Source organism: Drosophila mojavensis, unplaced genomic scaffold (assembly GCF_018153725.1).
Source record: "Drosophila mojavensis isolate 15081-1352.22 unplaced genomic scaffold, ASM1815372v1 contig_74, whole genome shotgun sequence".
NCBI lineage: Eukaryota > Metazoa > Arthropoda > Insecta > Diptera > Drosophilidae > Drosophila > Drosophila mojavensis.
Genome location: NW_025318899.1, coordinates 24,247,501 through 24,262,934, shown reverse-complemented (window position 1 = coordinate 24,262,934; position 15,434 = coordinate 24,247,501). Strand labels below are relative to the sequence as shown.

General features: G+C 39.2%; 2 protein-coding genes across 2 annotated transcripts; both read right to left on the bottom strand.

Moving 5' to 3' along the window:
* Nucleotides 1-2,419: 2,419 nt before the first annotated feature.
* Nucleotides 2,420-3,938, bottom strand: LOC6583502 (chronophin). The gene is made up of 2 exons (XM_002009134.4): nucleotides 3,032-3,938; nucleotides 2,420-2,735 (listed from the first exon to the last, which is right to left on the bottom strand). The coding sequence occupies exons 1-2, from the start codon at nucleotides 3,775-3,777 to the stop codon at nucleotides 2,558-2,560; spliced, it is 924 nt and encodes a 307-aa protein (XP_002009170.1). The 5' UTR covers nucleotides 3,778-3,938; the 3' UTR covers nucleotides 2,420-2,557.
* A 220-nt stretch (nucleotides 3,939-4,158) lies between these two features.
* On the bottom strand, nucleotides 4,159-5,483 carry LOC6583501 (glycerol-3-phosphate phosphatase). Its single transcript, XM_002009133.4, has 2 exons — nucleotides 4,598-5,483; nucleotides 4,159-4,530 (listed from the first exon to the last, which is right to left on the bottom strand). The coding sequence occupies exons 1-2, from the start codon at nucleotides 5,347-5,349 to the stop codon at nucleotides 4,338-4,340; spliced, it is 945 nt and encodes a 314-aa protein (XP_002009169.1). The 5' UTR covers nucleotides 5,350-5,483; the 3' UTR covers nucleotides 4,159-4,337.
* Nucleotides 5,484-15,434: the final 9,951 nt, after the last annotated feature.

The window sequence follows — 15,434 nt, the reverse complement described above, 5'->3', positions numbered from 1 at the left end:
ATAGAACGTAGAGAAATCGATATCTCCAAGCATGGCTAACATGAAATACAGTGCTAAAAGTCAACAAAATAAAGGAGGCTTTATTTAGTTAGTGAATTATATTATTACCACAGCTCTGCTTTTTCTTCTTCTAAAACTTACGCTCTCGATGTTTTTCTTCTTCTTCTGGCTAAGCAATTCACGATCATCACACTCACGTCAACTATCGACTGCCTCATAGCCATCGATATGATTAAGTATCAATATCTATTGACTATCTATTGATAGTTACTACAAAAAATACTATTATTATTATAAATAATTAAAAACAAAAATATAAGAATAACTGTGAGCCCGCAAATACCCTACAGCGTGAATTACTATGTATATATAATCAGGTGAGTGTGAGTCGTGCCTCTGCTCCAGCAGGTGCTTTGAGCTAGGGGATAATCGAGCCAATTGAAGGCCAAGCTGTGCGCGGACCTAGGCCATGAGCAGCAGCAGCAGCAGCAGCAGCAGCAGCAATGTGAATCAGAACAAATGCACAACTAATTAAAATCTGTCGATTTATGCGAACGAGCTTCCCTCCAACTAGAGTTAAGCACTTTGGCACGTTTATGGATGCGCCCAGAAATGTGCTTTGAAAATTTGGCCACAGATTGGAAATGTTTGCCTCTGACAGCAGCAACAAAGGCGGTTCGCTTATGCTTTCGCTTTTGCGTTTGCGCTTGCTTTTGTTGAAATTTTGTTATGCCTGCCACAGTCGAGTGTGGCCTGGCTTTGTGATAAAGACAATAAATCAGCTTGGATAATGTCAACAGGGAGCTGAACGAGAGCCCACAAAGCACAAACACACACAAAAAACAAAAAACAAAAAAGAAAATCGCAGCCAGACAAACCCAAGAGTCGAGTTATTTTTAGTGCTGATGACTTTGAATTTTGCCAACGGATTCTAAACAGTTTGATGTGTTTTTAATGCTATGAGGATTATCGGGCTCTGCGTTAGGCAGATGATGATGAGTTCATGCCGCAATTGTTGTTGCTATTGTCCTTGCTCTTTTGTTTGGCCAACAGCTTGAGGCTATGTTGGGACTGGGTTGGGTTGGTTTTGGGGGTTGGCTATACTCCAGCTATTGACAAACGATATCAACTTGCACTTTGTCACCAGCTTTGATGCTTCACGCATAGTGTTGACCCCGTCAGGATGTTGTCAAATTAATTAACTGTCTTTGTCAGAGACGAACACATGGCATCTGCTGCACAGCTTCAAATTTAATTAATCTTGGACATTTGGCTTCGCCATGTTCAACTTGTAAGCGTCGCCAAGTTCTTTGACAACTCTTGTTTAGTTCTCAAAGCATTTTCACCGAAACTACGAAACCCACAAAACATTGCCAAGGCAAACTCGATTTCCTGCCTCCCAGGACTCTACTTTACGCCAAACACACTATCACCGACCGAGATCTTAACTACCCTGCGGCTGCTGTATAGCAGCATTCAAGTTTAAGTAGATCTGCGTCTGTGGGCAATCCGCAGCTGCGCCCGTACAATTAGCTTGTAATGCTCGCAATTACATTACAGCCCATTTCCATGGTTGCTTGGCGGTGTGTGGCATCTAGCGAACCAGAGCCGAAATATAAACAAGGTTAAGCTAACAATGACACAATTCTGTGCGTAGCACATGGCGCGTGGGTGCTAAGCAAAAAAAACAACAAGCCCTAAAAAAACAGCTGAGTGTGCGGCATATGTGTTAAAATTATCCTACCGAAATAGCGGAAAAAACTAAAAAGTTGTAACCGACAAGGCAATGCTCTACTCGTAGTAGTTGGATAATTAAAGCCCGGATATCTGACTTGGAGTCGGTAACAATTTACAATTTACTACAGCAAAGAGTTACATATCTAATATGCATACTCCGTCTCATAGCTAATGGGCTCACACAGTCTCTAAAATACACAGGGTATCAAACAAACAAAAAAAGACAACCACTGAGTATACTAATCGCACGTGGCGTCTTTTGCGACAAGAGTGCTACAGTTTTTGCAGGCAATATTTTTTAATGCCGCTCACAGCTGTCGGCCACAGTGGGCACTGGTCATTGAAGGGCTTTATTTCTGTGCACGGCGATAAGCGCTTGAAAAACGCGCCGTCTGACCCGGGCAGAGAGGCAGACAAGTGGCGGCCTAAGTGGTCGGGTGTGAATGACGAGCAAGAGGTTACGGTACCGCACCACCACACCACCGCACCACCCGAAGGCAGCACAATGGCAGGCATGGCATGCCGTTGACAGTGTGTTGAGCTTTGCGGTGGCGCTCACTTCTGACTGCACTTGTTCCAAGTTTTGACAAGGATTCTACGGCCAGACAAACGCTGTGGCCAGCGAGACAAAGAAAACATAAAGGGAAAAGTGAATGAATCTCAATTCTCCAGCTATCGGAAATTGCTATTGGAAAAATATTGATTTATTGTCTGAATACTAATTTCACATATCAATGCAGGCCAACTAAAGCGAGAGACGAGCTTACAAAACACAACACACACATCACTCAATATTGATTCGTCTGTAAATCGGCCTATGTTAAAGGTACTCAATTATATCACAGAGTCTGGGCAAATATGCATCTGGCACTAAACGCATTTGCTTCTTCTGCCCTCTATCGCGTATCCTTTCCACTTTCTCCAATTCTGTGACACCGGATCCCACAAGAATTGACTGAAATCCATTATAATTGGCAAATTTTATATCGGTTTCAAGTCTGTAAAGAAACAAAAGATTTATATTATATAAAGAATATTTTCATATATTTGTTTTTAAGCTACGTCGAGCTGGAGTAATTTATCAAAAATCTATTTTTCCACATAGCGCACATAATCTCTTATAAGACATAACAGATTAGAATAAAAACCCAGTGATATTTTTCTGGCTTCTCTCAATTAAAGTCTCCTGACTAGGATACTCCTCAGACTTAATTAGATATGCTGAGTCAAGACGAACTATTTGTTGCCTACGACAATCAGAAAGCCATTATAGATTTATAGATCTCTTACTTACGTGTCGCCGATCATCAGCGTAGTTGCTGGATTGATAGCTCCGCTCTCGATGGGCTCTCGGACAATCCAGGGGTTTGGCTTGCCAAGAATGAGGGGCTTGCGTGAAGTTATTGTCTTAACTAATGCTATCATGGCAGCCGCACCGGCTAGAACGCGATTATTGCCAATGGGATAGGCAGCATCCAGGCAGCAGCCGAGGAACAGAATTTGAGGATTTCTCAAATAGTGACAAGCTCTAATAACACTGCACATATTGAAGCTGTCATCGCGGCCCACGACAACGGCACCCACATCTTCGTCTACCTCCATCTCAAGGGCGAAATCCCGCATAGACTTTTTAATCTTCTCATTTCTGAATTGAAATGCACATATATTCACGGCTGCCAGCTCCTCAATAATGCCGACCCCTCCCACAACGAAAACCTTTTGCTGAAAGTTCTTGCTGCTCAGAAAGCTGGCAACGGACTTCCCAGAGTTAAGCACGTGATCTTTGCGCACATTAAAGCCGAAATCGCGAGCCTTTAGCCTAATTTTTTCGCTGCACAAGCACGAGTTGTTCGTCACTATAAACGTGTTGCGTCCAGTATCTTGAATTGCATTAAAGGCCTCGACGGAGCCGTCAATAGCTTTGTCAAAGTGCCACAGCACACCATCAGCATCGCAGATAATAGTCTCAAAGCCGTTCAGCCACTGGCGTACCCGTTGGATGGATAAAGTAGTAAGGTTGGTGCAGGTCTGCTTGAACATGTTTAATCCTAAAAATAAACCTACTACATTCAAATGAAATAAAAATTTGAATTTTTGAAATAATTATCTGCGAGCACTCGATAGGTAACAAATAGGAGTGCTATCCGTTGCTGCAAGTGCACACAAAGAATCAACACTATCACATTTACATAGTAATACAAAAAATCGAACTTATGAAATAAATGTCAAAAACTGATATTACTTTAAACAATACTTTAATAAAAAAGCTGAATAAAATCTTTCAAGTAAACATATGGGCTGAAATGTATTATTCGATAACTATTTCATGGCATATGTCTTATTAGGATTAATTAAAACTAATTTGGTTATCTGTTCGGTTCAATCGGAAATAATGTTTTATGGATTTATACAAATTTTGAATAAGTAAGAAAAAAAGTGATTTGATTTTTAATATCTAAATAATTCAATGAAAAGTATCGTTGGTTGAATTAATCAAAGAGAAATTATCTAGAAGAGCCCTAGTAGCCCTGGGCTATTGGTAGAATTTATCAGTTGTCAGTTTATTAACGGCTAACAGTTCTCTAGTATCTTTGCTGAAGTCAACGATTTTTAGATGGCAAAAACTTTAATAAGTCGGAAATACTAGGCAGGAAGAGATCGGGAATCTGTCGGTACATCATTGGATCCTTGGACTTCTGCGCCTTAGAGACATCGTCAAGGGTCGTGTTCCCAGAGCCCACCAGCAGAGTTTGAAAGCCGCAATTATAGCCGAACAGAATATCAGTGTACAAGCTACAAATAGAAGTTAAAATATATAATTAGTTCAATCGAATGCCAAATAATCAGTGCAGTAGCTTACGTGTCGCCCACCATGAGGGTGCGCTCCGGTTTGATAATGCCCTCCCGCATCAGATGCAAGCACATGAGGGCATTGGGCTTGCCGCAGGTGAAGGGCGGACGATTGGCTATTGCCTGCACGGCGGAGACCATGCTGCCAGCGCCAGGGATGAAGAGGTCCGAGTGGACGGCAAGCGCTCGATCTTGGTTGGTGGCCAGGAAGATTACTTTTGGGTTACGCAAATAGCAGCAGGCTTTCGTCAGCTTCACCACATCGAAATATTGATCGATGCCCACAGCCACAGCACCCACATCTGGATCCATGGGCATGTTTAACACTTGATCGCGCAAAGAAGCGCCCTCCAGGGGGCGTTCCTTGATTGGTATAGATTCAATGCCCACATCCTTCAACTCATCAACGATGCCCTGACCCCCGATGATGTACACCTTTCTCTTGAATCCAAGCTCCTTTAGATAGTGGGCCAATGCCCATGCTGAGGAAATAATCTCATTCTTTTCCACGATAATGCCCAATCTCACGGCCTTGTCGAACAGTTGTTGCCGCGACCAAGCCGAATGATTGGTGCAGATGAAAGCCCGTTTCCCCATTGCCCGCAGGGCATTGAATGTCTCCGGAGCTCCATCTACCGGATTGTCGAACCTCCAGAGAACACCGTCTGCATCAAAGATCATCGCGTCGAATGTTTTCATCCACTGCTGAATACTAAACTTGTTCAAGGCAAGCAGCTGACAGACGCCCTTCTTGAACGGCATTCTGCAATATGTTCTGTGGTGACTTCGTGTAGTAAAATGGAATAATGAGCATTTCCTTTCAACGACTTGAATTTATTTGTGATTTGAATGGACAAAAAATCTGGGTTGCTATTTGTTGAATAACTGAAATATATATTTAGGAACTTTTAAGTTATCAAGCCAAGGAATTATGCTCAAAGACCTACGCACGAATCGAAACATATAATATGATTTTAGATAGAGTCTGTAATTTTTGAGCTTAATTTTTATACCGAAATACATGTAACAATGGAACTTATGAAAGGTATACCAAGTTTTCTTAGGCGGGACAGAGTTAGTATTTCCTTTATTCAGATTTTAAATAGGAATAATAAGAGTTTTCTCACTTAATTATAAATGGTTTTTGTACCACTACAGGGATCAGCATATTTATCCTCAGTGTGTTCTTGCAATTAAATATTGGTGCACCTAATATTGGATTACAATTCCCAAATGGTTAATGTCAATGTAAGTGTCACTCATTTTGCAAATGGCGGCTGCTTTGGCACTCTGAGCAGTCTAAAGTGAACCGAGCTGACATCTTTGACGCTGCCTTAGCATAAGTGAAACTTTTCAGGCAATTTATCAGCAAAGAAGTGGAGCTGAGTTGAATTTCGCAACTTGACTTTGCAGACTTTGCAGAGCAGCTTAGTGGCTGTTCGCACAACTTGAAATTAGTTGACAATACTCACCGAGGAGTTAGCCAGCCAAGGTCATGGCTGACGCATTTAATTCACTAAACTTTGCGCATTTGTTACGAGCGTTTGGCCATTGCAGGCAGCGATGCGGTCGAGTTGCCCGCTGAGCAGCGGCTCTAGCAGTGGCGCAACTTTTAATTGACCGAAATGAAATGAAAATACTCGACATCCACTTGAAAGAAGAATGGCGGAATACCATGGACCAATTCTTCGGTGTTCTGTATTCTGTCTAAATCGCCTTAGCGCCAGGGGCTGTCAGGTTCAGGCACTCGCCCCCGCGGCGCCAATTAAATTGGCATTTGACTTGGGTGTTGCTCCTGCCGGGCTCTCAACTTGGCCACTTCCCCGAGTCGACACTTGCATTGTGGCACCTTTGGGCTTTATTCGTGAAAACGTGTTTGCTTGCGGCTATTTGGCTATGGAATTCAAATAAATCTGCAGCAATTTAGCGGATTTTCGCCCCAACCAAATTGTGTCAAATCGCCAACGGCCATATCCTTGGCCTACACTCGTTTATTGCGACATAGCCGCAAATTAACGAGCCAAATTTGAAAGCCTTTGGAATAGCTAAGCTTTTGGCTAAATAAGCCTCAATTTTTATTTCAAGCATCAGCAAAGTGTGTTATGAAAATGTTAATCAAAATTATAATTCAGACCCAAGATACGTAATTGAATCTAAACCAATCTGACAAAAGCAGCAATTCCCTTTAGATGAAGAACGGTTCAAGTTAAAATCTAATATTTATCCTCTATATAAATAAAAGCAAGTTGTGTTAGTTTCTTAAAGGCTTTATAACTCGGGTGGATCGCCTTTGTATTTATATTTATCGGAAATAGATAATGAAAGAACATAACTTTGCAATAACAATTATTATTTCAACGTCCAAAGAGCTCCACTTTGTTTTTGGCGTTCATTAGATTTAAATACAATGCTGAAATCGAGAATATATAATCTCTCACGATAATGCGTCCCTCTCACAACGTCATATGTCAATCAGTATTCGAAATTTTACAAGTGATATTACAAGAGCAAAGAGGCAGCCCGCGAAGCGTGTCGATCCAGGAAAAGAACAACGAGATATTTATAATCCTACTTCCCAGATTAAGTGCGGCAGATGAATAAAATGCTTTCCTGGAATCATCTTATTAATGGAGCTATATGAGACATCTTATGCTGCCAACAAACTCGACAATTTCATTGCTGAATGAGTCTTATCTGAGCCATTCCTGACGACGGATCGAGCAAATTGATTTAATTTCTTATAATGTTAATGATTAAGCTCATTGTGTAAGTATTCCCAAGCATCATTGCTAGCCTCAAAAATGTTGAATGGCAACAAAAGTTAAAGTTGTAGACTATTAACAAACCGCAATGCCAATAAAATGTTTGTGCTTTAAATCTAGAAAATGTATGTTTTTCGCCCGGTCAATTGAAGGTGTCATGTTCATGAGTGGGAAAACCATCTGCCTTATTTGTTTACGCATCTGATATAAAAACGAGAAATGTGGTACGTAAAAAAGTGCTTCACTCAGTCTCAGTATTATTACAACACGCGTCATGTTGGGCAGGTCTACTAAAATTGTATATAAATTGTTGGTTTTATAGAACAAACACTCATGTAAATCATATGGAAAGAGCTTTAAGAGCCAGTCGAGAGCTCGTATACATACTTTAACGCGCTTGAAAAAAAGCGAAAGCCCAAAGGGTTTCTGACAGTTTCCACTATAGCCTTTGTTTAATTTTGATGTGATAGTGAATCATATTTCCGGTTCGAAATAAAAACTGTATCGTACAGTGCATAGCTCATAGCCAATCTGAACAAATATAAAATTCTACAACACACATATGCAAAGATAGCTGTCGAGCGAATATAAAATCAAAACCGAAAATTGTGTTTTGTATATCACAGGGCTTTACCGGCTCGAGAAGAAAAGACAAGCAAATTGGATTTAATATGAGTTGTAACATGAAAGCGAAATAAAATTTATTGATTTCCAGGTGTGTGCGCAGAACCTGAACTCGAAGTAAATGTTAAAGCCAATATATGTGTGCAGCGAACTGTGAAGAGAACACTTTGTTAACAGGATTTTCAGCTAATTTCTTTAAACAAATCGCTTTTATTTTCCGTTAGCATGATTTCCAAGCACCCTTCTTATGAAAACAATTTAACAGAAATTCGTTGGCAGAAACTTAACTGAAATACCCAAAGTTTGTTCAACCTATTCTGGAGGAGCTGGCCATGACTGCGTTGTCACATCCATAGCCCCCGAGGACATGGGCAAAAAGGCAAAACTTTTTTATTAGGTTTAACAAGAGCAAGCCAAATTGCTTGGCATTTGTGTTAGTGTGCTGTGTCTCTAATTAATACCTTGAAAACTTGGACGAAATATGACTTGATTTATATGCTAATTATAATTACTAATTACTGGATTGTAGCTCGACTGGGGGAAAAGTACAATTCTTGACAAGATACAGATGAAATTCAAGTTTTACGCAAAGCGATGGGCACTGGATCATCCTGCCATTTGGCACCTGCCGGTTCTCTGACGTCATCAAGAACAATGGCAGCAAGCTGAAATTATCAAAGTGCCCCACATTAATAATGTGCACAGATACCATCACTGCTTCAGCTGCTCCGCACATCCACAAAGACACAAATCGGAGGGGCTCAAGTATGGATTGTTTGGAATGTCATTGGTTGTGATTGAGTTGTCCATTTGGCCAGCTTGGTTTGTGCCGATCGGATGTAGATAAGCTGTGCTGAGTGTTCGCCATATGGCCTGATGGCGCTTATGCGGAATTGCGTTTTTTCCTGTTATTACTCGCATAAAGAAGCATGTTTCCCAGTTTCCTTACCAGACAAACTACTTTCAGTATCATTTTTTAACACATATCAAAAATATTTTCTATATACATATACGACCTAGCTAGACTGACTCAGCCAAGCTGATTCATTCGCATCAGTAAACTCATTAAATAACAAGTAAAAACGTTGCCGTCTGGCATTACCAACTTCAGAATACTCATTCACGCTCAAGACGCTGCTATTTCTAAAACCTTGCAAGATATAGATTTCTCTGAATTTTCGTCATTCTTAATAAATCAATATAAGAAGTCGATAGTAATTTAAGTTTACTTAAATTTAATTTACGAACTATAAAGGACACATATCACTGGTTAGTGTATCCACTATTTCTGTTTGATCTTGGGCTGCGAGTCCGGGTGTATGATGCAAATTTAGTTCTCGAATATCAATAGCTATATAAATTGCTATAGAAAAGAAGAAACTGCTGTCTATGCCGTCTAATAATTTTTATAAATATTAATATTCATAACGATATATCAACATTTAGAATTATCAAGCTTATATATCATAGAACATCTTAACGTATCATTTCGATTTAACTATGCGTGTTTATTTTCCCTACATATGTCTGTATATCTGTCTCTCTGTCTGTCTGCCTGTCTATCTCCCCGGTCTGTCTCTATGAGAAGCTAGGGAAAAAGATGAATTACTAAAGATCATTTAAGTTATCTAGAAGTATGCAGCAGTATTCGTTCAGTATTTATATCTGAGTAAAACGAAGCTTGTAGGGACCGAAAATAAATAACAATTCGAATTATTGGTATAAACACAGAATAGTGGGAAAAAATAATAAAATATGATTCGGTATGTCATGAGTCACCCTACGGTCGTTGTTGTTCTTTATCTTTGTTTATCATTCGCATAGCGCAAGACATACAGATCATACGATTGTACCGCAAGCACAGATGAATGATCGTACGATTGTACCGCAAGCAGACGAAGAAGAGATGATCGCGCGACTGCGCTTAGCGCCACTTAAACCAGCGTGATTAGCTAAGCTGCCGATCATAATTGAAAAGATCTTTGACGATAGCAGACGCGACATTCAGATCATATATTAAATTAAAAGCAAAACGTGGGTGAATTATTATACTACAAGCTAAAATGCATCAGAGAGTGTTGCCATTAGTCATGACTCAGGCTTTGAGTGAAAGTCATCCTATATAAAGGGCTGCAGCTGCAGCATTTCTTCAGTCTTCAGTCAAGCCGGGTGGGAGGCAGTCGTGCAGTGAAGTGAAGTAAAATGAAGTGAAGTGGGTGACTACGTATTAAAGAATTGGAGGAAATAGTTAAGAGAAATACTTTGAGCAAATACTCGGAGGAAATAAAATAAAAATCGAGAAATTTATAAAACACAAAAGAGAGAGTAGCTATCGATTTTTAGTTTTAATTCGAACTGGGTTTGGTTAATACGGAGACACTTAGGATGAGGAAAATTTTAATTATTTTAACATTCACAATGTTCCGATCCCGAATGGTATATAGAGTTTTCTCGCTCTTACCCGGAACTACATTCAGCAGCACTTACCTTTTTCCATCTCTCACGACGTGAGAATAAGAGTGTTCATTCCAGAAGCTCTCACCCCACACTAATACTACTGAAGCAGTAGGAGACAAACACAATAAAACAGGAATGTTATGCATCGCAAGAGCCTTTGTTCATGCTTAAAAGCCGTAAAAAAGCCCAAGCAGAGAAAGCCTTTATGCCGAACCATGTGTGCTGCATAGAAGAAAAAACAACACAGCCATCGATTAAAAAGATGCAGTCCACACAACGTATACGTTATATCAAAGTGCAGCTAAGCCTAGAAGGCTTACGTTTTGCAAAGCAGAAAAAAATGGGCCCTATTGGAAGCTGAGCGAAAAATAGTAAAATAAACCACTGCAAAATACCGATAGTAAACTGAAATTGAAACTTCAATGTTTGTGAAAGTTGGGGAAAAAATACTTCACTGAATGCATCCATGAGAGGAATTCTTGGAAAAAAAAATAGACACATATACTCAGATATCTGGTTCATCAACGGATATAAATTATTTTGTTCTGGGTTTTCAAATTCAAGGAAAACAAGTAAGAAAGCTCTAGTCGAGACTACTCTACTACGAGATCCCCTGAACCCTTGGAGTAATAGCTTTTTCAATAATTTTTCGCGTCTTTCAGCTTACACAAGAAACACGCACACATACACACACACACGCACACACGCACGCACGCACACACACAGGCATACATACACACACATAATACACACATACACACACACACACACACACACACATACACAAACAATTACATACATATACACACACAAGCATAAACACGCTGAGCACTTAATTGCTTAATAACTTTTTTGTGGACGTACGATCTTCATGAAACTTTCAGATTATGATTATGACATGGATATGCATGTAATTGCTAAAGCACAAGTCTCTAGTTATTGAAATACGCTTTTTACAAAAGTGAGGGTGAGGGGGTGAATTTAAGGGTGGGGGGTAAATTTTAACAAAAAACCGAAATTGTATAAATTGCATATAAGCATACATTAAAAATTTGGAGACTCTAGCAATAAAGGTGTAGAAGATATAATTTTCTAACTGGTTTTCGATAAGGTTTTTTATCGATAAAAAAAGATCGGGATGAGTTATCGATTTTTAATGATAAACTTGATATGCGCGCCGTAATTACGAACATTTAAAAAAACAATTTGAAGTCTCTAGCTCTTATATCTTCTGAAATCGACGCGTTCATACATACGGACAGACGGACAGACGGACGGACGGACAGACGGACAGACGGACGGACGGACGGACGGACAGACGGACAGACAGACGGACAGGGCCAAATCAACTCAGCTCGTCGCCCTGATCAAGAATATATATACTTTGTGGGGTCTACCACGCCTCCTTCTCCCTGTTACATACATTTCAACAAAACCATTATACCCTGATTTCCCATTGAAAATGGGTTCAGGGTATAATGAATTGAAATCTAATTTCAAGTAAATATAATAGTTAGTTATCAAAAGAAAATCCTTTCCCTTAAACTAACTCAAGCTAGATACCCTACAAATATATTAAAATTAAAATTAAATAATTCAAATAATTCATAAATTTACTTAATTTCACTTGAAAAGATCTATAATTTAATACACATACTCCAAGAAATATAAACAGAACTTAAATTGGTATGAATTAATAAATATAAATAATAGTAAACAAAATCGTCCTTGCCAAATTAAAAAACAAAAAAATTATATTGCTTTTCATTTAATTGCCTAATTTTGGACAGTATAATTCTTTCGATTTGCCACACCACCTTGAGGCACATATACTATGTAGTATGTTATTTACAAAATATATAGAAGAGTTTTCAGTAACTTTAAAACTTTAAAATGTTTATTTTTATATGGAAAATGTAAAATCAAATTTTTAATTCGTATTAAAATGATTCCCTTAATATGCAAATATATATAAAATATTAATTTTTATTATTTACCTTTTCATAACTGAATATTTTTGAAGTTCAAAGTCTCTAATGCCTTACACAATAGCATTTGTGAATTTATTTATGTATTTATTGGCCGCATATGGAATAACTTTATATCACCATAGGGATATTTTTACAGAATAATATGTGAATATGTAAAATAAGGTATAATAAGCGTGTAACTAAAATAATAGTCTAGCGCAAAACTTTATGACAATCATTTACAGGGTATATTAAGCATTCATCTGACAACTGCTGAGCAGCCAAATTCCAATCATTTTATTATAAATCAATTTTCTTTCAGTGACAGCTGAACGATTATATCTGAGAGCTGTGATTGTTGGCTAGTCGATATCTAAATCTAGTTAGGGATCTGGCTCTAACATTTTCCCTAAAATGTTAAGTATTAACGTAGTCGTATTGTATAATTAAAATGCGGCAGCCGCACGCAACGTCAATCAGTGTTATTTATAACAAAGTGAAAAGCAAACTTGAAGCCATAATTTCCGCTTATGGGCACTGGGTGCAGTCGGATCTGCTCCCAGGGATCTACGTTTCCCAACTCGAACGTATCTGTTTACCACATTTGTGCGCACATGTGCATTTGTTTTTTTATTTGCAGTTGCCATTTCCATTTGCATTCGTGTCCGGCGGCGACTGGACAAACGAAATGCCGGCTCGTATCATAAATCATTTTGGCCAAAACCCACAGCCATTGGACGCCAGACTGTACATTGATTTAAGGCCATGCCAAATGGTATACCAAGGCCCGGTTGCATTGTTTTTTGTCCCAGCCAACGCCTACGCTGTGAGTAGACATCAAGCTACCCTCTCTAATCAACCGGTTGGCCACATGGCGTATACGCACCGTGTGTTGACCCAGTTAGTTAAGTTTAACCAAGGCCGCTGTTAATAGCAATTTAATAAAGCAAATTGTGCTCCTGTTGCGAAGTTTTCCTGTCTTTTACCAACATCCGCATTCGCATCCGCATCCGCAACCGCATATCCCCATTCTTCTTCAATCAATTAACTTTGCCGCTTTTTATATGATTACTCGCTTGCCTCCGATACGATTACGCCCCGCCACGCGCAAATATAATTAATGATCAAGTGTCAACAAGAAGCGTTAATAATCCTCAATATCTTATATACTTATTATATGTATGTATGTATATCTTTGTATGTATGTATGTATGTGTGCATGTACATGAATATTGCCGTGTATCGAGTTTCATTTAGCCAATTCGTAATTGGCAGCGCGTGGCAAAAGTTTTTGCCACGGCAACTAGGGCTATAGCTGGGTAAATGAAAGTACGAAACTAAAAGTAATCGGAACTAGGCTTCAATGCAAATCGAGAAATATATGAAGCCCCGGCTAAGGTATTTAAAAATAACTACATTATTATATTAAGGATATTCAATAGTTGATTTGCTGATGTTAAGCATATTGTCTTCCAGGGTGACCATACTACATGAAATATAACATTTGACTCGTTCATTTAAAACCAGTATGGAAATATCGAACGATATAGCCATTCAGCGTGTTTACTTTGCTTAAAAGCAAAACACTTATCTAAATATATTTGTACAATAAGAGAAACCATTCCCTCGAACAGCAGAAATATAATCATTTATGTACTTAATCTTCTACCAAATCAATGAAACAACTGATTTACTTTAATTTTTAAGCCAATTATCAGAATTCAACTTGAGTTATCTTAAGCTAATTGACTTTTAAGCGTTTTTGACAGACGCGATTAACTGAGCTTCACTCCGTTACTCAAACACAACGGCATTGTTAAGCCAATGCTTTCTAAATATTTACGAGGCTACTAGCAGTGTCTTAGACCGAGTGCCATGTGATGCTCCTACTTGACTAAACTAAATGGCCAAGTACTTATGCCTCGCCCCTCCAAGTGCACGCACGCCTCGGCTCCTCCCTCACGACTCCTTGGACTCGTGGAGCAGCTAATTTGTTGATCATTTTTCTTGGCAGCGGGTGGGTGGAGGCCCGCAATGACGTCTTTATGGGCGAGGCATAACGGAGGCGGCTGCAACTATCGACAAAACTTTTTAGTGGTTTACCCGAGCAATTTATGCGCCCGGCTCATTTATCTTGTAATTAAAAAAGAGACCTAGCCTTTAAATGCTGATTTATATTCAAGCAGTACGAGCTTCCCAGCAGTACTTAATGCTACATATTTTATGGCGAAACGGTTTTTGTGCATATTACGCGATGCCCGCATGCCCTTAATAAATGTCAATGTGTCAGCCAGTTTATTGTGTATGTGCGGTTCGTCCACATGGTTGAAAGACCTTGGTGTGCATGTATATATGTACATATGTATGTATCTGTCTGCGTACTATATACGCATCTTAAATTTCAGCAAATTCATTTATTTGCTGCCCAATGTGGAGGGTCTAATCTCTTGGATCGGATTGTATTTCTATCTTCAATGTTTATTTTCATATTCTGAATAAATGTCAACCAATATATAATATGTATAGGAGCCATCTCTGAAGTAGCTCATAAGCTGTGATGATAATCATGTTAATGATTTCAATGCCGTTCATGATCATCGCAGAGTTAAGGGTATCTTCTAAGCGTGCACACCCTCCCTCCCAAAGGGACTTCACTCACTGACTTTATGGAAAAGCTGTCATTATATCATCCATAAAAAAGTCCTTGGGCTCTTAAGCAGTGAAAGCTGCTTAATTTTTAATTTTAGTTTCAGCTGCTGGAATCACTTCTGCTGCTTGGATCTCCCACTCCGGTGTCCGTTTAAAACGACAAAGACAAAAGCTGAGCAACATCATGTGGTCAGTCGGTATTTCTAATGCAGATGCCATTTAATTGTGCCATAAATTAAAGCCATTTCATTTCAACAAGGACTTTGCTGGCGAGACGAAAAGACTTTCACTTGGCGTAACATGTCATTGTGCCAACAATACATATTTGCCCACATACATATATACACATGGACATGTACACTCTTGTAATGTAATCGCCATATGC